General features: G+C 38.7%; 1 protein-coding gene across 1 annotated transcript in view; it reads right to left on the bottom strand.

Moving 5' to 3' along the window:
• Positions 1–2,288: 2,288 nt before the first annotated feature.
• Positions 2,289–23,344, bottom strand: part of waca (WW domain containing adaptor with coiled-coil a) — a 31,320-nt gene continuing 10,264 nt past the window's right edge. The window contains exons 5-13 of the mRNA XM_036572511.1: positions 15,031–15,146; positions 13,906–14,036; positions 10,046–10,303; positions 9,021–9,143; positions 6,589–6,737; positions 6,344–6,459; positions 5,498–5,741; positions 4,082–4,209; positions 2,289–3,897 (exon numbers count right to left, since the gene is read on the bottom strand). Coding sequence (XP_036428404.1) covers positions 3,828–3,897; positions 4,082–4,209; positions 5,498–5,741; positions 6,344–6,459; positions 6,589–6,737; positions 9,021–9,143; positions 10,046–10,303; positions 13,906–14,036; positions 15,031–15,146 — 1,335 coding nt within the window. The 3' untranslated portion in view covers positions 2,289–3,827. The remainder of the gene's footprint in view (positions 3,898–4,081; positions 4,210–5,497; positions 5,742–6,343; positions 6,460–6,588; positions 6,738–9,020; positions 9,144–10,045; positions 10,304–13,905; positions 14,037–15,030; positions 15,147–23,344) is intronic.

The following is a 23,344-nucleotide window of genomic DNA, read 5'->3' on the forward strand; positions in this document are numbered from 1 at the left end:
GACTAGAACACTGTCAGAGACAGGAAACTGTCTTATTTAAACCTCAGATAACTGGACTGTTTTGCTCTTTGTTATTGGAGTCTATGGTATCATGTCTAGATCAGAAGAGCTCTCTGAGGCCCTTAGACAAAAGGTTGTACACTATATGGCCAAAAGTATGTGGACATCTGACCATCACACCTATAGGAGTTTGTTGGATATCCCAGTCCAAAACCATGGGCATTAATATGGACTTGCCTGACCTTTGTGGCTGTAACAGCCAACTCTCTTCTTGAAAGGCTTTTCACAAAATTTTGGCTTTGTCTGCTGAAATTTGTGAAGGAGCATTTATGAAGTCAGGCACTGATGTTAGGCAATCAATGTCCCACTTCATCCCAAGGTGTTCAGTTGGGTTGAGGTCAGGGATCTGTGCAGGCCAGTGGTGTTCCTCCACACCAAACTCATCATACCCTTTATGGACTTCAATTTGTGCACAAGTGCAGTCATACTGGAACAGTAAAGGGTCTTACCCAAACTGCTGCCACAAAGTTGGAAGCATATACTTGTTTAAAATGTCTTTGTATGCTATAGCATTAACATTAGTCTTCACTGGAACTAAGGGACCAAAACCTGAAAACAGCCCCAGACCCTCATCCCTCCTCCACCAAACTTTACTACTGGCACTCTTCGCTCTGGTTGGTAGTGTTCTCCTGACATCCATCAAACCCAGATTTGTCAATCAGACTACCAGATATTGAAGCGTAATTCATCACTTCAGGAAATGTTTCCACTGCTGAAGAGACAGCATGCTTTTCACCAATGCGCAGTCATCTTAGGCTTATGTGTGGCTTCTCAGCTTTAGAAACCTATTTTATAAAGCTCCAGAGTCAGTTTGGAACTCTGTAATAACTACTGCAACAGAGAACAGGTGATATTTATGTGCTACACACTTCAGCACTCAACAGCCTTGTTCTGTTTGTGTTCCACCGCTTCGTGGCTGAGTTAGTGTTACTCCTAGATGCTTCCATTTCACAATAATAGCACTTACTGTTGATCGGGGCAGATCTAGCAGAGCAGCAATTTCACAAACTGACTTGTGGCAAGTGGCTTCGTATGACAGTTCCAAGTTTGAAGTGACTGAGCACATCAATAAGACCCTTTCTATTGCCAGTGTTCGTCTAATTGCATGGCTATTTCCTTGATTTTACACTCTTACTATCAATGGGTGTTGCTAAAACACCTAAACTCAATAATTAGGACGAGTGTCCACGTATCCTTGTGTATATATTGTAGATGAGCCTGGAAAGGGGTTTAATAATATTTTGAAAATACTGGAAAACAATCAGTCCACTATCTGAAAGATCATCTACAAATGGATACATAACATCTGATGGAAAAGGGAGTTGCAGGAAAAAAAAAAGATTGCATTTCACAATTTAAGCCACCCGATCAGAACTTCTGCAAAACGTACACATTTTCAAGACAAATATGTTTCATGAGACACTAGTCCAGTTAAATTCTAGACTGTATTGATAGTTTGATGATCTACGTATGGTATATAAATAAATAAATATGGTATACAGTCCAGCTTATGAGTTTGCACATGCAGTTCTCAATCGGAACAGCAGATGGAGCTGCATGTCTGTATATCAGAGACCCAGCCATTCTCCTGGAGATCAACCCTCGGTTCAACTTTAATGCTAACGATGCTGATTCCACTATTAAAAGTTTTTTTTTTTTGCGAGCAGAATCACACAACAGAATCAGCAAGTTTTATACAGACATGTTCCGAACACAGTGTTGGCAGCTAGTGGGATTGCGGAACTGACTACACGACACCCAAGTGAAGGGGCACCTCTAAGCATCATGGAAAAGGTTACATTTTAGTATCAACTCACACATACATGAATATTGATAAAAATAAATACCCTTAAGAATTTTGCATTCATTAAAAATACTGGTTAAGCTAATCGTCCATTTTAAATGCATTTTCAATTTATTGCAGCACCTAAAATGTCATGTAACACCCCTGCAGATGCAGTGTATGTATGTATGTATGTATGTATGTATGTGTATGTATATATACACACACACATACATACATACATACACACACACACACACACAAATATGGAGGACAAAACTAGAAAAGAGGGTACTGAAGAAAAACCATTTTTAACATCAATTTTGTAAATGACCACCAAAGAAATGCTGAGCTACAACACAAATTAGGAACCACACAATCCTTTCACTAAAACTAATATAAAATCTGTCATACTGATATAAAAATGACCACCAAACACAGGAACTCGGTTTTACTTTAGCATGTTTATTACAATACATACATTTCACATTTGACCTTCTGACCCCAGGTGACCCTGCCCTGATTCTGTTGTAGCGGGGTTGGTTATGTCCAGTCCTTGGCCGTGACCTTCCGACACTCATCTTTCTACTGTCCAGTAGCACTAACTCCACTCTGTCCAATCAGGGTGCAAAGGAAAATGTGTGGCAATAATTTATGAATACAACATATGATATACTAGTAAATCACTGCAACTTTTAATAAAACTTTTTTTTTAACTCCATTATTACTTAGCAACTGTACAAAGGAATGAACTCTTGGTTTTTAATGCAAGTTGCAATAAACTCCTCACACTTTTTTTTAAAAGTACAGTTTAAACAAAAATAAGTAAGGAAAAGAAATAAGAAAAATAAACTTGTTGGAAAGTCTGGAAACCAACTATAAAAAAGGGGTTTCTTGGTGGACAACTAGACTCCTCCGCCATTCCAAGGAGAAGTCAAACTGGGTCACAGGTGGGTGGGGGGTTTCAGATCGAGCTGCAGGAATAGGTCCTCCCTCCCTTTCAGTATCTGTTCCACTGAGCAAAGACTTCACGCTCCTTTTTCCTTCCCTTTTCTCGCTCACATTCACTTCTTCACACAAGCAGGCACTGGTGTCGACAGTGGGCACAGCTGGGCCATCAGGACAGTTAAGAGACGACTGAACCATGTAGACAGACAAGATCTAAACCCTTCAAAAAGGCATGGGGTGGGGGGGGGGCGCGAAACCATTACAGTGCAACCAGAGAAAGAAAGATGTAAAAGGTCCAATTAACCATTTAGCGATGCTACCATCATTCATATGCGGAGAGGGAGGGAGCAAAACAAAACGAACCACACAGGGTGTAAAGGGTAGAGGTGTGCATGGTTGAGAGGAGACAAAGGTGTGCTTGTGCGTGTCTGTGTTGGTGTGCCTCATCATCCCCACTAGTTGCCCCCGTTGGATCGTCCACTTTTTTCCATGCAGGTCTGGTACATGCTCAAGGCATCGGCTCACTGATCTTTTTTCTGAAGAGCGTTTTTTGGATTCTATTTTTCAAAATCAGGTTCAACAATCCACCGTCAGGTTTTGACATATGGAGGCCTGAGGACAATGAGTGCCCTCAGTCAGTACTGGTGTTGATTAGTTTTATCATTTGGATGTCAAAAGCTTTGTTTTTTTTTTTTTTTGAGATAGGCATGGCTTCCCATGGCTTCATCTACAAAACATATTTACAACATGGAAATAACATCTACAAGAAATCTACATATACAGGGGCCCTGGCAAGAGCAGGTCCCAAAAACCTCTCCACCCCACCTGGCCCACGACCTCCACCCAAAATTCCCCCCACCCTCGCCCCTCTGTCCACAGCCCGCCGCAGCTCCTTAAGTTTAAGACTGGGCCCAGAACAGAACGCAGCAGAACTTCGGCTCTCCAGGGTTCTGTGCACGCAAAATGGGTTCCCCACTCATTCTCCTACCTTGTCTCTCTTTCCGTTCAAAACCCACACTAAAGAAACCCAGAGTCCTCAAACCATGAAGGAATTCTGATTCTTCAACTTTTCAAGTTCTTTAATTTGTTGTCTCAGAAATAGTATCCTGTGAGGAAGAGAACAGGGGTAAACAAATAAGTTCACAAATATACAGAAAAACACCAACAAGCAATAAAGTCTTCAGTAAATGTGAGCTTCGTCCCCTATATCAACAAAAATGATGCATTCAATCACTGTTTAGGGGGGGCACATGACCCTTGGACGCAGTTTGAATGACCAGCAGTAATTACCTCTGTTCACGCAGCGTGGCCTGGATCTCGCACACTCGCACAAGTGAGCGCAGGTTCTTCAGCTCTGTGCAGTTCTCGGACATGTAAATGCTGCCCATGGTGTGGGCCTCCTCACGTAATCGTGAAGCCTTAGCCATGCAGGGGGAGGGGAAAATTTTTTTTTTTAAAAAACACAAATTCCACGTCAAGTACCAACATTCTCATATCAAGCACAAAAACTGTTTTACCCCAGGAAGAGCTGCAGATTGCAAGACAATGTCTTGATGTTGACTTACACCATTACTTTTCAATTGTTCAGTCAGGCTTACAAGGCTTAGGTTTTCATGGGGTTACAGGGTTTCTCAACAGCATAATGAGTGGAGCATACACAATACTTAATCATTTGTATACTGAATTATTACCCAAAATACAAACAAATATTTTTGCCAGATTTAATAAACTCTGTGCCAACATGTTTCAAGTCAACATTTTTGTTTTTAGCAATGTACATTTTGGATTCTGCTGAACACGGCCATTAAAAGCAGAGCCATATGAATATATCACAATATATGGCTTTACAGAAAATCCCACAAGAATCCTGCGGTCACATACACACAGTAATACACTACGTGCATGTACTACATACAGACTACATACCAATCTAAGTTAACCACCAACACAACAACTGATACTTTAAATTATATGGAATCTATCCTCTCCATTACACATGCCACACCACTTTCCAACTCAGCTCTGCAACCCACTAAATATGACACAAACTGTATTAAGCATAATTCATCTGTGCTTTCCAAACCTTAGAAATAAACAAAAACAAGTAAAAATAAATCAAATCACTTGTGTCATTATTTATTCACACAACAAGCTCATTAGTCACAAGAAATGGGGCATGCCTCTGTGTGCACTTATTACGCCATGCTGCAGAGCCGTTGTTTAAGGACAGCAAGCATGAATGGAAACAGTAGCTTTTTCTAGGTAAAATTTCATCTAAAAGAGGTGAGCAATTAAAAAGTAATGTATACTGGATTGAATTCCATACCAATACCACAACATGACTACAAACACAGTTGTTCAGAGTAGTAAAGTAACAAACACACACACACACACACACACACACACACACACACACACACACACACACACATACAAGCATGTGATTAGCTATCTAGATAATGTGTCAGTGAGCAAGAGAATAACAATGGCTGCAGTGGTGCTGCATTCATTCATCAGTTCACTTGTTCCTGGTTTGAATAGCAAATTTCAAATAGTTTTTGATGTACTTGACAGTAGGTTTTTTAGATGTACAGATGCCAAGTGAACATCCCACCCTGCCAAAACTCCACCACTGCTCCATATCATTTAGAATTAACTGACAAAACAGAGCACACACAAACACCATGTAGAAACATATCACAGTACCTGTTTCTCGACGTGTTCTGCGGGCCAGCCCTGCACGTGTTTGATGAGGTTCTCGTTAAAGTGCGCGGCCAATGAGGGTGTAAAAGAGCAGGCTGGTCTGCCAGTGGATGTGCCAGCTGGTACTGAACCTGCAGGCATTGCCCCACTCACCACACTGGCACCCTGGCCTCCGCCACTGCCGTTATTACTGCCACTGTTACTGCTGCCGACATGGTTAGGACCAGGAGAGGGGCTTCTCTGACTGCTACAGGGAGAACAGAAGAGGAAAGGGGTCAGTGCTCCAATGCAAGGTATAAATTTTACTCTGTTAGATATACACCACATTTTGGGAGCAACTGTGTTAACTTTCCACAAGACATCATATCAGTACAAATGTAATCAATATTAGGGTGTAGTTTAGCAGCAATACAAAATGATAACAATTAGCAAACATTTATGAGTAGCTGGAGCAACTGGGAAGTTATTCTGATAGCCAGATATTGCTGTCTATTTTTGGTATGCTGTTCCACTGCTAACCAGAAGATGGCAGTCAAACACTACAATTAGATAAAATTTCACTATCCAGTGCAATAACACTATTTCACAGAAACATGTCTAGGTAAGCAATATTGCAACATAATTTCTTGTGTCTAGATTATGTATTTTACACATGTAAACCATTCCCTTCTCACACTATACCACTTTTTAACAACTGGCCAACGGTTTTTATGCCTGTGATTCAGCTTGATGCAGAAACACGGTTCATGACATGCCAAAACCAAATTAATATATGTTAGAATGTCTACAGTGATAAGCCATGGTTACTTGCGCTCTCTCTCTCTCTCTCTCTCACACACACACACACACCTCTGTCTCTGCAGTGTCCGTGGGGAGTTGCCGTTGTCATGGTGTTTGTCTGAGGGGAGCGTCTGCTGAGACGAGGGTGGAGGAAGAGAACTGGACTTAACCCCCAGAGCATTAACCTAAGACAGAGAGAGAGGGTGAGGATGAAGTGCAAATGTACTATAATAAATAATAAGTATATCTGTTGACGGCAACACCACAGTAAGCCAAATCCAAGATGGCACTGGAAACATGCCTGCAGCACGTACCTTGGTCTGTGATGACACAGGCGTGGTGCTGAGTGGGGGTTTGAGAGGTGCTGTATTAGTCTGGGGCGTACTGATCCTGGGGGACACATACGACCGTGGAGATGAAGCATCTGACGTCAGGGACATCGGAGACTGACTGGACTGCTGGGCTACTCCAAAAAAAGGACAACACATGGAGGCCAGAATGAGAAATTAGGCAATTCGCCACCACAACAAAAAGTTAAAACTGAAGAAACAAAATAATGCAAAAATACACATAATTTATTCTTTTTTTTTAAGTTTATTTTATTTACTATATGTACATGTTTGCCTGATACTGTGCACTGTGAGCTGTAACCAAAACCAAATTCCTTGTCTGTGTAAGCATACCTGGCCAATAAAGCTTGATTCTGATAATTGACTGAATGAATCTCACAACAGTGTTGCAACTTTAAGATCAGATGGGCTGTTGTTGCCACAACACACCCAAACACAGGTGGCCAATATCAAGCGTGATCAACTGTAAATTAAAATGGGTAATTACGTATATTCAACTAATGAAAAGTCACCTTATTATTCAAACAACATCTGTTTCAAAAAGGAAATAATTTATAGGCAGACCATTGCAAACTAGGTATGCATGAATTGTGATTTTCTATGGTAAATTCAGAGCAAACCATCTGCATTAGCACAGTGAGACAGTATTTGTGCTACTCGAGAGATGATGGCCACAACTAGGCCTGGGTGATATTTAAAAATAATTAGCACAATATCTTCTTGTTAAAAATAGATCAATTACACCCCACCCCCGACCTCCACAAACACACACAAAGTCCGCAGCACCTAAGCATTATGCTATTTTTAACTTTTATATATTTTTACGGCAACTCATAAATCTTTCCATGAAAATAACTCATTTAACAATATAATTCTGAGTAACAAACACCTTTTGGTAATTAACTATTTTAACTCTCATTCTGAAAGTTGTCACTGCAAACAAGTGTATTTGTGAGTCTGTGCTGCTGTAGGTTAATTTCAGTTTTTTCCTCTTTAAATGATGCACACTACTCTACCGTAGCCTAACATTTTTTTAAAGGCTCCATAATAAACTACTGTTTTACAGTAAACAGGAACAAACATTACATTTAAATATTACTGAGTATTTAGCAAGCTGTTTAAAATTAAATTAGCCCTCCAGTTCTCCATCAATACTCTTTCCCAACATGCCTAATTATATCCTTTGAAGCATCAGGTTACTTTGTTGTTGATAAGCTAGTGCTGATTCAAGTATCAATATCAGGATCGGCTGTATCAATATTTATGAATTTACTTTTTCACAACTCATTAATTACTGAGTGAAATGGAGACTGCATTCAAGCCTGAGAGTACAATGTTTACAACATATGTGGCAAATATGCTTTAGCAGTTAGGCTTTCGGTCTTTATTATTTGTGCAAAAGCTGTGCTGGAGAAAAAAAAAAAAAGATTTCACTCTAGTCCCTTCTGCTTGATGCACATGCAGGAGAAACAGAGCACAGAGTGAAGTTCATTCATTAGTTTATCGTCATCTGTTATGCTGGAATGAAATGACTAAGTAATATTAAGGCATGTTTGATCCTATTTAGTTGTGTACTTGAGTCAGTTTCACTTTTGCAGACATGGTTTAGTCCTCAGTTGTAGCGAGTTAGTTAGCAGTCTGATGTAATTAGCGCTTATCCATTAGCATTTTGGTTATATGTTTGTAGCACTGCTTCTCGTTGCAGTGCTGTTAAAAACGAAAGGAATGATACTGTCATGTATGTGATCTGTACAACAACAAATTTGGTTTGTTAATAATTTTACAGCCACAGACTTGCTCACAGATGCAAACTGACTGCTGCTGTGCCTCTGGGTCAGTGATTAAATGTGCCGAAAGTTCAGTCCTCCGTTTCTCTTTGCTCTGACTGGAACCTCACAGTGAACCACATATATAATACAGTTCTCCTAGAATCTCCTCTATTATTTATCATTCTTCTAATCTTTAAAACTTTAAAACAGATGGGAAAACTCATAGAAAAAAAAAGCATGTCATTATCTGTCCCCCCCAAATTGTATTTTTTTTTCTTTATTTATTTACCATCACTGTAGTTTTAAAAACAAATTATAGGGAAAACATTGACCAAAAAATGTCTGTTGTGCATCTGGTGTGTATTGTTATTGTACGCTTGTATTGTGATGTGTATCGTATTGTGAGGGTACTGACAATACCCAGGCCTAAGCCTAGCCACAACTAGCTTCAGCAACTACTCTAACACTTGGCCCATACAGACAAATTCACAATTAAGGGAGTTAATTACAGAATATGAGCAGCCTTAGCATGGATCGCACATGGCAGCACGCTGTCTGTGAAGTGAGCACAAGACCATGCTGGTATTCTGCTGAGTATCTGAGTGGCTCAGAGTGTGTGGTCTTTACCTTGACTGGAGAGCTGAGCTGCCTGGGAGAGCAGTGTTGTGATATTAAAGGCAGACGGACCAGCAGTCAGGATCTTATGAAGCATTGACTGCAGTGACGCCTGTGTTACTGCAGCTGTGAGAACTACACACACACACACACACACACACACACACACACACACACACACACACACACACACACAAACAAAAGATCACAAAAGAGGAGCAAAATGAGAGCCAGCCATCATCAGACTTACAAAAAAAAAAACACCTTAACATTACAAGACATTACATACAGGAAAAAAGGTTCTGAACAACTAATTATGTCTTGAAAACGCAACTTTCTAAACTTGCTAAAAAAGCTAAGAGGCATCAGAGCAAACTCATACTTTTGTCACAGCACAGCATGGCACAACACAAATGTGACTTGCGTATGAATAAGAAGACACAGGTAGCATAATAAAACATTGCACACTGACAAGTTAACATTGCAGTCAATTTCTTTGGCAAGGCGTAATTTTGCATCCACAGGAGACCATGTTTGTTTAAAGGTCAAAACTCAGAGGCATACCACTTAGAAGGCTGCTATCAGCCCTCTAGTAAGACCATAAGTACTTAATTAATAACAATAACAAAGAGCACTTTTTGTAATTTAAAGCGATACACAATGGCAGACTTAGCTGAGCAAGAATACAGACATGTTACCCTATAATATGCACAAAAATGACACAGAAAAGAGTGTTTGAGTGTTTAAGGTCCAAAAGAACTTATTTAAGTGTATTTTACTCGTGTAACACTCCAGTAGAGTAAAGAAAAAGTGCACCAGTAAACAACTGCTGAAACCTTTTCAGATCTACTGAACAGCAAGTTCTGCAAGAAGTGGTACCAAATGCAGTTCTAAGTTTCTAAGTGCTGACTGTCAAACAAAAACAAAACAAACTTGTTTCTTCCATCAAATGTTTGCAACAATCAAATCAATCGCAATGAAGTCTTCATCTGTCATTCCTTATTCTTGATCTCAGTTTTCACTAGTGAGGCAGTTACCTTCATTGATCTTGGCCATATCCACGCTGGCGTTGTTTAGCTGAAGGGCTGTCTGCAGAGCAGGGAGAAGCTGGCGCAAGAGAGAGGGGTCTTGAAGGATAGTGGGCGTGGCAGGTGATTGCATTACCGGTGAAACAGGAACTGTAGAACTTGAGGCGGAGCTAGCAGGATTGGCAGCACTTAGGCCAGACACAGCAGCAGATGAGGAAGAGGAAGAAGGGTTGAGAGAGGAAGGCTTTTCTGTGGCAACCGCAGGCTCTGATTAGAATGAAGAAGACAATAAATAAATAATGAGGCACACAAAATTAAATAAAATCTGTGAGAACAGTACATAAGCAACCTCTTGCCTGCATTCACTCAAAGTGAACGTGCAACATATTCAAACTGAATTTATCCTTATTTGGGACGTTTTTCAAAACAGTTCATAGAAGTGAAAGGGGTAATTGTGACTTGACTGCATGCGCTGCAAATGGGTATTTGCCCAAAACCCATGTACTGAAGTCAAAACCTATTTTTCTGCAACTGGTCAAATGGAAAAAGACTGAGAATATAAAGATCAGGTTTGCAAACTCAACAGGCTACTTCCACTGCTGTTTAAATAAAGGCCTAGATAATGCCTGTTAAGACAAACTACCAACAAGTTTATAGAGAAAAGGTCAATCTGATTTGTTAATCAGACTAATAAAGTTTTCAGCTGTTTTTCCTGAAAAGCAGCAGTCATACACAATACAAGCAGAAGTTCACATACATCATAAGCCACACAAATTCTAAAAGGAAAACTTGAGTACCATAAGCAGCAAAATGAGCCTAGCGAACCAGTGAACATGCAATTCTTGTTTAAAAAAGGCTGAGGACTGAGGCAGAAAAAAACAAAAATTTGTAGTTATATCCATTCATCACAGTAATATTAGCTGACTTGAAGCTATAATGCTAGCACTATTAGTGCAGACTTGACGTAGATGGCAGATTCAGTGGGTTGTAGTCAAGAACATGCAAAGAGGAAGCATAACATACAAGTTCACAAAAGGAACTTGTGCCACAAAAGGACACATCCTCCTCCACACAACAGCGTTCTGTATCCATGCTCCCCTTGAACTGTTCAGACAATAAAATAAAATGCCACATTTTCTATACAAGTGTCTACAGAAGTTGCAAATTCATTAATCTGAATTCTGAATTCAAATTCTACCTTGGATTTTCCCCACTGTAAATTAACTACATATTAGTCCTGATATACCAAAAAATATTGTTTCAGACTGACAACAGCAACTTTAGAGGCTCATTGAATCATTGGGGCAAAAGGCTACTAGAGGACAGCAACAAGGTTGTAAAAAGAATAACAAAGTTATTAACAGCACAGTCATAAATGTAACATGCGGCCAGTTACATGATTTTCTCGTCTCAAATCACTCCCCCACAACCAAACATGAAAACCCATTTGCATATGCAGCAATTGTGGTTAAGGCTTTGACCTTAAAGAGGCACACACTCACTAGCAAGTTTTACTTAAAACAGGGAGCCAATCAACAAGTTGGCAAGTTTCAGAATCAGTAAACATTCCTTGAAAGCCATGTTTATGAATAATATTCGTCCACCACATTTAACATCCAGATTTCTGATTCCATTTGGTCATGTATGAAGACACAAAAGGCAATGCTGTAACTCTAACACCAGTAACAGGAGCGTTTGTTGCCCTTAGCCTAATGCTTCTGACGGCCAATCCACTGGCTTTTAAAAAGCTGACCGATTTGGGTGTGAGCTATAATGGACCTGAATATTAATAGAAATATTCACTACTGTACTTTTCTTCAATTTACAATCTTGACCTCCCACTTTGTTTTCCTATAACTTTTAGGTATCTTTTCAATAATACAGAACAAGGATATTTTAGTACTAGTTTTCTGCCATGTTTATTTTCTAATATTTCTTCTAGGTTTTTCTGGACCTGCACCAACGCTGGAGTCAATCAGGTAGCAGCATTTTGTCACTGTCATGCAAAAACCTCATTAATTATATTTACATTTATTTGTTGCAGAGGTGAGCCCTACCACTGGCGTTTAGCAGATCATACTCTTACCGGGAGGGAACGATGGCTTGGATTCTTTACTTGCCTACCATTAAGCTATTTCCCCGATAGCCAATCTTACCTACAATACGCCAACATACAATATGTGGCTGCAGGTTTTCCATTCAAGCAGAATTCAAGTGCATGGCTAGCAGCAAATAAATAAATAAATGAACGAAAGAAAGAAAGAAATTGCTTTCTTAAATTGAATCATTTGCTTACCACTTCAGAAATTCTGATGCCGTAAATGTGGTATGAACAAAGGAATGCATTTTAAGACTGTAAAAGGAAAAAACCCAAGATAAAATCTAATCCTTCAATTAGATTCGGACCGGTCTCAAAAGAAGCTGACACAGAAACGTAAGCAAATGTGACTTGTCTATGAACCCAGCAACACAGGAAATGATCAGTCCTCGCAACTCAGCACAGGTTCAGGTCATCAGCATTCTCCTTCATGGACTCCTTAATTTTGTAACACTGTCTACACAAGCATGGCCTGAGACACCTCTGCTGTATTCTAACCCAAGTTTCCCTAAATGCTCTAAACAACCATAGCATATTTTACAGCACAAGGGAGAGTTTGTGAATGCTCTCTCTGAAGACCTTGCAGCCTTTTCTATAACACTGAAATAACAAACCTTCCTAAGCATGTCATTTTTTTTCCACATTGTATCTTCCAACAAATTCGTTAAATGTTCTCTCCTGTTGGTGAGACCAGCAACTGAGATAAGCTTAAAGACTCTGGGATCTGGGTGAAACACAGATGATTGTGTTTTAAACATCATAAATGGGACAGATTCTCATATTTTCCAATCACTTTTTTTTTTTAAAAACAGTAAAGGCTGATGTCCCACTCACAAACCAGGGTCCAACTCAAACAACATCAATCTCTTAAGACTACACACTTACTCATACAATTAAAGCTATTTATACTAATTTACTGATTATATGTATTGTTTATATTTACTGTTTAGTGCAAAAATTAGCATGTCAAAGCATGATATCTATGAACTTGTGCTTTACATTTTCAAAAAAACACTTGTCATCATTTTTACTATTAAAGAGAGTCTTCCAAACTATTATATAGAATAGTATTTAGAGCCAGTGGCCTTTTCTGCTCAAACTCATGGGATGACGTGCCTCTGCCTTTATAAGGCAAGACCTACAAAATGTGTAAAATGTCTAACAAAAAGACTAATTTGCCTGTGAAGAAACTAATTTTTCCCCACTTACTTAGCCGAACTCTCCTGCTTCACCAACATTTTGGATCATGCCTGTCTGGCTAGATTTAACTCCTGGCAAACTGGATTAGACCATTATTCCCCAAAGGGAAGGAGGTTTTGTATATAAAAGCGAACGAAGGCACTATTAAGTTTGTTGTTCAAGTCACTAGTACTCTATGACTGAACATCAGCTTGCCCAGTTGGGCAAGTGATTTTTAAAGCTACTGTTCTGATGAATATTTCATTTGCCCCAGGTATTCGGACGATCATTACTGTTGAGCCCTGTAAACACTCTGCCAATGCCTAAGCCGAATAAGAATTTAATGTCATTTAAAAAGTGCTTTATTTTCTTTTTTGCAGTGTAATGCATTCTGAACTCTGTACATGCCAGCAACTTTGTCAAAGTAGGCTTGAAAGGAAATTTTGGTATTTACACATCCTTCAAGCATATCCCTAAATCTTAGTATACCAACCACAGAACACATGTAACCAGTAGCAAGAATTGAGCCTCTACATTTTCTATTAAGAAGAGAAATCTGCATGTAATGGTGTGTCTCACTGCTGATACTCACTGGTACTGGAGAAGCTGGTGGGAGCAGCCTGCATGGCTTCACGCCTGTAGTCCCTGTCTTTAGGGAAGCTGTTGACCACTGCTGTTGTTGTTGCTGTTGCCATTTTATTCGCCTCCTTCTGTCTCTGCTCTCTGAAGCGTGAGAGTTAGAGAATGCACAAGTGAACAGGAAAGTAAGCACATTAAGCAATCCTGACTTGCCACCTTAAGTGATATTTCCTCCTATAGTGCACTTTCTACCTGAAAACCGTTAAAAATAACTGATTATCTCTCATTTGATGATTTAACTGATTATACTCTGATTAATCAAGTAACTGTAAATCAAACAGAAAGAAGTACAAACGACCTGAAAGATACAACAATCCATTTTTAAGTAACAAACCTGCACAGGACATTATCCTTTTTCATTTTTTGTACTATTTTATTCAAAAAACACTTTTACTGGCATATGTTTGTTACTTTTTATAAATTTGCTTTAACGGGTGTACAAAAACGTGTGCTTTAACGTGTGTACTCCTAGTATGTAAATCCTAGCAGAGTGCCAATTATCACTGAAAGGGTATAGAAATGGCTCTATCTTCACTCAAATCAACTGCTTATTTGAAACAAGAGGCACCAAGTAAATTTGTTCACTGTGTTTCTTTAATTTTTGTTTAAGTACTATTTAACGTGGAAAATTAGGCAAAATCTCTAAATGCTTCAGAAAAGTACTGCAAGGGTTCAAATCAACAGCAATACTTCTGGAATTATTTCATTATTAGTGCACCCCTTTATGTATTGTATTATTTATGTATTTACAGACTCTTCCCATTGCTGTGGGACAATTTTGGGGGAACGCTGTGGTCAGTGAGCATTAATACATGTCCAAAACCTATATAACTGGACTACCTACTAGAAGGAATAGACCATGAGAAAATGTGAAAATCCTCGAGCTTAACATAATTACAACCAGGACCCCCAAAAACCTGCCTTACTATAAAACTTGCACATTCGAAGCCCTCAAATATTTTTGCCCCTTAAAAAAAGTGCTGACTCAGCATGCAAGAACAATAAATACAGATCATCAAAATAGTGCTTTCTGTGTGTGTGTGTGTGTATGTGTGTGTGTGTGTGTGTGAGTACGTACCTCTCCAGCCACTCCTTGGGTTTCTCCCACTGTGACACTTCTGTTCTGCAGTTGTAATAGTACTTCTTTCCTGAAGAGCTGATGTGTTCTGACCAATCATCTGCAGGGTCATATGGCTGAGGATTTAAAGAGAAATAGTTACATTTTTAAGATACAGAAAAGAAGAATGACCAAAAGTGGATAGACACTCAAGGCTTGTATGCCCAAGATAAAACACAAGATAAAACTGTTCTAATATGAAGGGGAAAGCCATTTCAATTACTCTACTGAAATCCACTCGAAATACCCATTGTTTAACTCCAAAATTTCTAAATGTATTTTTAACGTTATCGCAATAAACACATCGTTAAGAGCTGTGACAACAGAACAGATGAGATTACCTCATGCATGCAGCACACACCATGAGAAGCCTGATGAGCACTGGGACTAAACCCTGCTCTCCCATACGGTGAACGAGTAACTTAACCATTTGCCTAAACAGCCAATTAGAAAACCCACATGGGCAAAGTTCAAAAACTACTCCATGCCTGTGAAAACGCATCAAAAATTAGAACTGTTCTTATACCCAGTGTTATGTTTCAAGTGTACATGGCAGTAATGGCTACTTTATAAAAAGGGTGGTGGGAAAGATCGATTCTTAGATGCATCTCGATGCAGACATGGACGATTCTGAATCGATTCACAAATGTCTAAAATCGATTTTCTAAATTTTAATTGATAATGTTGACGGAACACAAAATGAGGAACTTGGAAGTGCGGAAGTGCAGCGCCTGGACAGTCTGTGACATGCACATAAAAACACAACTGGATGAGTGAGAAATCCGACCGACACCCTCTACATTAAAAGCTAGGTTAGGTCAGGAATTATTAAAAGCTAGGTTAGGTCAGGAATTATTAAAAGCTAGGTTAGGTCAGGAATTATTAAAAGCTAGGTTAGCTAACCCAAATGTTAAGAAGAGCCATTTTTCAACAAAAATCAAAACCACCTTGGGAGCCACAACATTTTATGTTCAGTATGTGATAATGTCCTGGTATAGACTAAAAAATATAAACGAAAACACAGATTTATTTTGTTCTGCTTTAAGCTTTAGCTCAGCTATAGCCGTTTTCCTCCCATCTCCACCAGAAAATTTTTCCTCAAAAGTTGAATCGTTTCTTGTAAAATGTCTCAACGTTCGACTGTTTTACGAGGCTGAAGTCAGCTACTTATTTGCCAGCTTCTTGTTTGAATTTTCTCGTTCCACCTTAAATTCTGCCTGAGGCACCAGAATGTAAATGCAGCACCATTTTAGGTGGAACGGGAATATTTGAAAGAGAAGCTGACTTCAGCTTCGCAAACTTTTAGTTTTTGACAGTCTCTCATTGCAGGTTTAACGTTCCAGGAAACCAACTGTGCTGCTTATAAATGCGAATAAGTCCATTTGTCTCCAAATGTTCATCTTAAATCTCTTGCTTTGCCTTTTCGTTAGCTACTAGCCAGGCGAGACTGCATTGCTATGTGACCTGCAGTCTGCATGCCAGTTCTCAGTAGTTGAGAATCAGGGCTTTTGTGCTGTTGTACACTTTGGAGCTGAGATTCAGTGTACCGTCTGACACAGCGACTCCACTCTCTACAAGAAGACCATAACCGAAGTTACAAAATCAAAAAAAATATAAAAGAAAATGGGTATGACAGCTGTAACATGTGCTGCGTCCTGTGGGCAGTGTCCTGTGACCACTGAAGAAGGACTAGAAGATGACGAACACAAACTGTGCAGCAGCAGATGAGCTATCGTCTCTGACTTTACATCTACAAGGTGGACTGACAAGGTAGGAGTGTCTAATAGAGTGGACAGTGAGTGGACAGTGTTTAAAAACTCTGGCAGCACTGCTGTGTCTGATCCACTCAGACCAGCACAACACACACTAACACAACATCACATCAGTGCTGAGAATGATCCACCATCCAAATAGTACCTGCTCTGTGAGGGTCCATGGGGGTCCTGACCACTGAAGAACAGGGTAAAAGGGGGCTAACAAAGTATGCAGAGAAACAGATGGACTACAGTCTGTAATTGTGGAACTACAAAGTGCCCCTATATAGTAAGTGGGGCTGATAAAATGGACAATGAGCATAGAAACAAGAAGGTGGTCATAATGTTATGCCTGATCGGTGTATACACACACACACACACACACACACACACACACACACACACACACACACAGTAGCCTTTATGGAAAATACAGGCTTTAAAATTCTCTCTCTACAGTATTCTTTTATCTCTGTTGAGATGATACTGACTGTTTCTCAGCCTTTTAGTGCGCAAAAAATATGCTGGCAGTTCTGATCTTTGTAGATGTTAGCACTTCATTTCTATTTTTCACAACAGTGAATGGTGCTTTGTAATTTTGTGTTTTGCTTTTTGCTTAAATTTGCAAAAAACAAACAAAAAAAGGTCTGTACTTGCGTCACATCCAGTCAGAGGCACACTATTTTAACAATAATTTATCAATCTTTGCATTTTGTGGCAATATTGTGCAGCCCTGACACCCACTTAATGTGCAAAGCTTCTGGTATCACGTCCACGACACGATAACCATTACGACCTTCTAATGAGGTCATAAAAAATTAACGATAGAAAAGGGTTTAATCAAACATTAATACCAGACAAGGTTCCAAAATTCCAAAAATAGAAAAAAAACTAGGTGTATGGAAAAACAAAAATAAAAAACTGTGGAAATTCAAAATTATATATATAAAAAAAATAATAATCCAGCATGCAGGGAGACATGAGAGATGTCATGAAACAGTGATTTGAGTGAGAGAAAAGGGGGAGGGGGCAGCTAGATAGAGTGAAAAAAGAAAACATGAGGAAGAGAGCTGCATCCTGATGCAAGCATGTGTAATATTAGGTGAGGCGGACTTTGGTGCATCACCCCTGCAGGCTCTCTCTTTAATCTAACTAAACCACTCCTCCTCCTACCCTGCAACACAGCTCAGTCAGGCAAGTGTGTGTCAGTGCCACATGATGTGTAGTCAGTCAGTTTGATACAGAATCAAACTACAAAATAAAAGGTACTAACTAACCAATTCCTTTTTTTTTTTAACATGGTCAATGAAAATATGTTTCAAGTCATCAAGGGATAGACATGTGACTAATTGAGAGACATAAATAAAACTTTAGGTGACTATTAGAAAATATTTCTATGTATATATTCATGTAGTGTGAGATCCACACTACATGAATATTTACATAGAAATATTCATGTAGTTGGGGGGGATAAAAATAAGCAACCCTTCCAAACAACCCTTGTTTGACCTATGCAATTATTAGTTTTGCATGAGTAAAACAGATACATAAATAAACACAAACAAATAAAAATCACTGACTTTTGTTTGTCTCTCTGGCTAAATCTGCAGTGTTTATGAGCCCAGGTGACGCAGGGGCCTAAAAATCAGCTAATCAACAAATTAAACTTTAAATTCAGTTGTACATTATTTTAAAATTAAAATTTTAAAATAATATACAACTAAAATCTGTGCTTATTTGTTTATATAAAAGTGGAACACTTAACTTTCTGTATGAGAAATACGTCAAAAAAACGGAAGTGGTAACACCGTAAGAATCTGTATAAGCTATCTAGTGAGTAACAAGAAGACAAACTGTCCATCACATAAAATAAACATAGTTTTATCTGAATTTATTTGCGGCAAAACACCTTTTACTTCTGCTCCTGCTATGCATACAGCTTAAAATTTAACCTATAATTTTAGCTAAGCTAACTTCCACCAAACTGACACTCAATCCAAACAAGGTCCTTCAACATTCAGCATCAGCCAACGTACCCAATGAGCTACTTTAAAATGCTGCAGTACAATTATGTGATTTTTCATATGTGCATAGTGGCATATTCTTCACACTGATACCTTCTGGGTTTTCTTTGATTACTTATTATTTGGATTAGTGATCTGAGAATACCAGGCACTAATATCTCTTATTCCAGAAGTGGTGCAGTGCAGCTTTTAGAGCAGAACATGGGTCTTTGCCTGGTAACAGTTACTAAAACTGACACTGAAGGAAACTAAAACCAGCTATTACCAGCTTTAAACAAACATCACTCTTTAATAGATTTATTCACACAAATCATAGCAAGACACTAGTATTCAAATACATGAAAACAAATGAACTTCTAAACTATGTTGGGTAATGCGATATCCTACATTAACACAGAAGTTATTGCACCTAGCACAGATAAGACTCTATTAAAAACCCAGCCGCTAAGCTGCAGTGGTTAAATGCACTCAGGGGAAAACACGGCAAACCAACGCAGTAGGCAGATGTGTCATTTCAGGGATAACAGATTTGAACAAAAAGCATCAGGCTAAGCAAGCCACAGACAAAACAGACTTGGATAATAAAGTTAGTATGACGTTAACAATTCTACTTTAACAATTCCTTTCAGTCTTGCACTTTTGCGGCCAAACTAAAGATGACTACATATACTACCATATCACCACACATACCACCATATTCCGCAACTTCTACTTTTACTGCGCTATTATGTCAACATATTTGAAAAGATTACGCTTCAATTCACACACACTATCACTTTCACATCTGCTTCAGTGTTACGGACTGTCACAAAATTACCAGAAGAAAAAGTGTGTTAATGTTTTGGGGTAATAAAAAGGACAACACAAAAAGGCCCAGTTTAACTGTTTACCACAGTTATTTTCCACATGATTACTTGAATAAAAGGGATCTGTTACTGATTCCAGAGTTTAGACAGAAGAACACTTCGGGCTTGGTGTACAGATCCCACTACGTTACCTTTGTTTTGTCCAATAAAATCATGTAAAATCATGTGTAAATAGGCCTTAACAGTCCAGCCCCACCCTCGATCAGTATTGGCTATCAGCCCCAAAAACACTCAACGGCCCATCTCTGCTGAAAGTTGTTTAGCAGGTAAATGCCAAGTGCATCTGCAGGTATGGCCTGGATTAGCACAAGACTAAATGCAACTAAATAATAACACAACTGAATTTTACATCCTTTTTCACTTTGTTGTTAAACTCCAAGCCAGTGACAAGTCAATGTGGTCATGTGTTAGCCCGTGTATTATAGGCAAATAAACTGGATTGCCAAGTGTAATTTTGATTGCAAGTATGCAATAGATATACTTTTATTCCTACTCTTTCATAGTTTACTTTGTCTATTTTTCTATTTCTGCCTAATTTATGTATGTTTATTCCTATTTTATTTCTGCCTAATACATGTAACTTTATACAGCTTAGCAGAAACTGTACCAAGTACTATATTTTTGGATGCCCACTGCTAATCATTGTTCCCCTTCGTACACCACCTCCACCCCTTCCTACAACAAAAATAACTTGATAAATCAGATGTTCAATTCACTGAAACTTACAGTTTGAAAGAACCTGTTATGGAAACTGAACTGAATTTCATCACTATTTGCACTCTTTTCAAGCTTGATGGCTAGCTACCTACATTAGAAATTTAGACAACCTCAGACCTACAAGTTAGGTTTCTAGTGGCTTTCTAAACACTTGTAAACATGTCTGGAACCTGTAGTCACTGCATTTTCAAGCTTAGCCAGTGGCCACCATGGTGTTTTAAAAGAACAGAAACTGCCTTACAAAACTTAAGCGAAACAAGCATCACTCTGGTCCAGCACAGCAGCATGATCCCTATAGCAATAACTTAGAATCCAAATAATCAAATATCTGCAATGGGAGCAGCTTTAAAACCAACAGGACAAATGAGACAAAGATTTATTTCTATGATCATTTAGAACACTGAATGATCAAGCTAGAACATACGGGTAACTAAATATAACCTAGACCCACATCCATTCCCACACTCATATAGAGGGATTATGGCACATTAATGTGGCTCATTTATCAAATCCAGGCAAGTAAGTTTGAATTTTAGCAAACTCAAACTTTCTACTATGTGACATACAGGCACTATCCAGATCAAAAACTTTGTGCAGGAACAGAAAACACTGAAGCATTTGTAGGTATATGTAAACTGATGAAGGTCTGCTGTGATTAAGTGGGCTTAAACAGCAAAGGAGTTTGATTCATTACTTTTTGGCACATTTATAAGCCAGACTCAGTGGCTTTGGCATCTGAGCAGAGGTTCAACAAGTACAGATTTTCAGTATTGCAGCTGAAAATAAGCACATGCCATTTCATAATCAGATCTCTTACAATTGGGCTTTGCAGATATTTTAATCCATAAATAAGTCCCTTCTTAGCACATTTGTGAAACTAACTGCATCTGTCATTGCTCTACAATTTTTTTCAACTATTCTCTGACATCACCTGTTTAAAACTCCAATCTAGGCAAAACACTTAACTGCCTGGGGTGGGGGGGGTGGGGGGGGGGGCTTGCATACTGAAAATAGTTAACCAGCAAATTATTAGTGACAATCACCATCAGCTACAAAAACACTGCGATAACTGAAGGGCATTTATCATCTTTCTGTTGCATCTTTTTTCCTTTCTGCAGCATCTTTTTTCCTTTCTGCAGACCATGCGACTGGCGTGATCTCCCAAAAGAGCAGAGATTATCAACAGCACAAGGACAGATGGTCTGAACACAGGAGGGGTTGCCACAGTACCAGACAGGGATTGGTTTCCCAAAAGCATCACAGCAAAGATGTATGCAAAATGGTGGCATTGCTATAACTCTGATAACCCCAACAATAGGAGCGTGAAAAATGTTTTGATGCATTACGATCCACCCATCTGAAAGTGGTGATTTAACTGCATTGGTTGTGGGATGTTAGAATAGTTTATAAGACAGTACAATAGTATACCAGAAAACATTTCTGTGGCTAAAACAGCAGTAGTGCTACTTCCAAACTTCAGCATTAAAAAAAAACAAACAAAAAAAACAAAAAGATATAACTTTAAAAGTGATTGCCACTTCTAATACGAAAACAAAATCAACGCAGAGCTGTCAGCCTAGGACTCAAAATAAAATAAACACTAAAACTGAAATGTTGAATAATAAGCAAGTATATAATAAAAACAGGAATTTCTAGAAATAAAAAACAAGGATATGGAATGAACTGACAATAACTACTGATGCTTAACATTTTCTAGCAATGAACGACTGCCTACCAGACCATAAAAGTCAACGTCATATCCTTACAGCTAAAGGTTCCACACTTAGCCTAAGAACTCTACTCAGTTACAATTTCTCAAGCCTCTCAATCTCTTTTAAAAAGACTAAAGTAAGAGATAAAAATTCAATTGTTTGTCTCTAGTTTTGGACTGTTGAACAACACTCGTGAGAACAATGTGAGAAATCTGAGTGCATCCTCAGTCAGTAATGCACATAAGGAAACAAGACTACTTAGGAAGTTGAAAACACAGAGATAAGCTAACTGGTGTAATTTAGATACAAATCACCAGTGGCAATAAACTTAAACACTATAAATTGATACAAACTGGTATCAAATCATGAATTGATACAAACTGATACAAGTTTGCATTAAACACTGAAACAAGTGCCAAGTTATCAACACTGAACGAGATCTACACTTGCCTACCCCAGTTATTTCAGACACAATGGAACATGAACTTGGCTATGTATTCAATAAGCCAACTAAAAAAATTATGAATATATCACTAAATAGAGTTTAAAAATTCATGTCTTGAACTTCCATATCATTGCTACTGTGATGGTAACAGAAATTATGTCATACTCATTTGTCCACATATCTGACAGCATACATCAACACTCCTGAATGCTTTAATCCTTGGCCTCGTTGGGAGATTTACTGCAAAAAGGGCCGTAGAAATGTGCAAAAACTAACAAAATCAAAGGCTGGGAATGTACAGATTTAAAAAATGAAATTATCTAACAATCTAAAGAGTTCATTACTGTGTTTTCCGTTAGAATTCACCCCATTAAATCAGGGCTGCCTGTGACCTTTTCAGTGAAATGCAGAGCAGCTGGCCAATGCCACTGTGGGGTCCTGAGGGTTACATAGATAAACGTAAATGTAGTATAGTGAATGTTGTGTTGTTCATTTTTGGGTAGGTATACATTTGGGAGGGATTTCTGTCCTTGAGAAAAAAAAATGCATACTAGATTTTGCATGTAACAAATGAACAGGACATGACAGTGGAGTGGAAACCTGTGAAACCACAGCTGTTGTGCGCCTCTAAACTGCAACTTGTTAATTAAAATGCAGTGATCGTATTTTAATATGCCCACAATAATGCTGTGTGTGTTGAATATTGCAGTTTAGCTTCTTATCTAACATTGGCACATGTCTATATAACAGTAAAATG

Source organism: Colossoma macropomum, unplaced genomic scaffold (genome assembly GCF_904425465.1).
Source record: "Colossoma macropomum unplaced genomic scaffold, Colossoma_macropomum, whole genome shotgun sequence".
In the NCBI taxonomy this organism is placed as follows: Eukaryota; Metazoa; Chordata; class Actinopteri; order Characiformes; family Serrasalmidae; genus Colossoma; species Colossoma macropomum.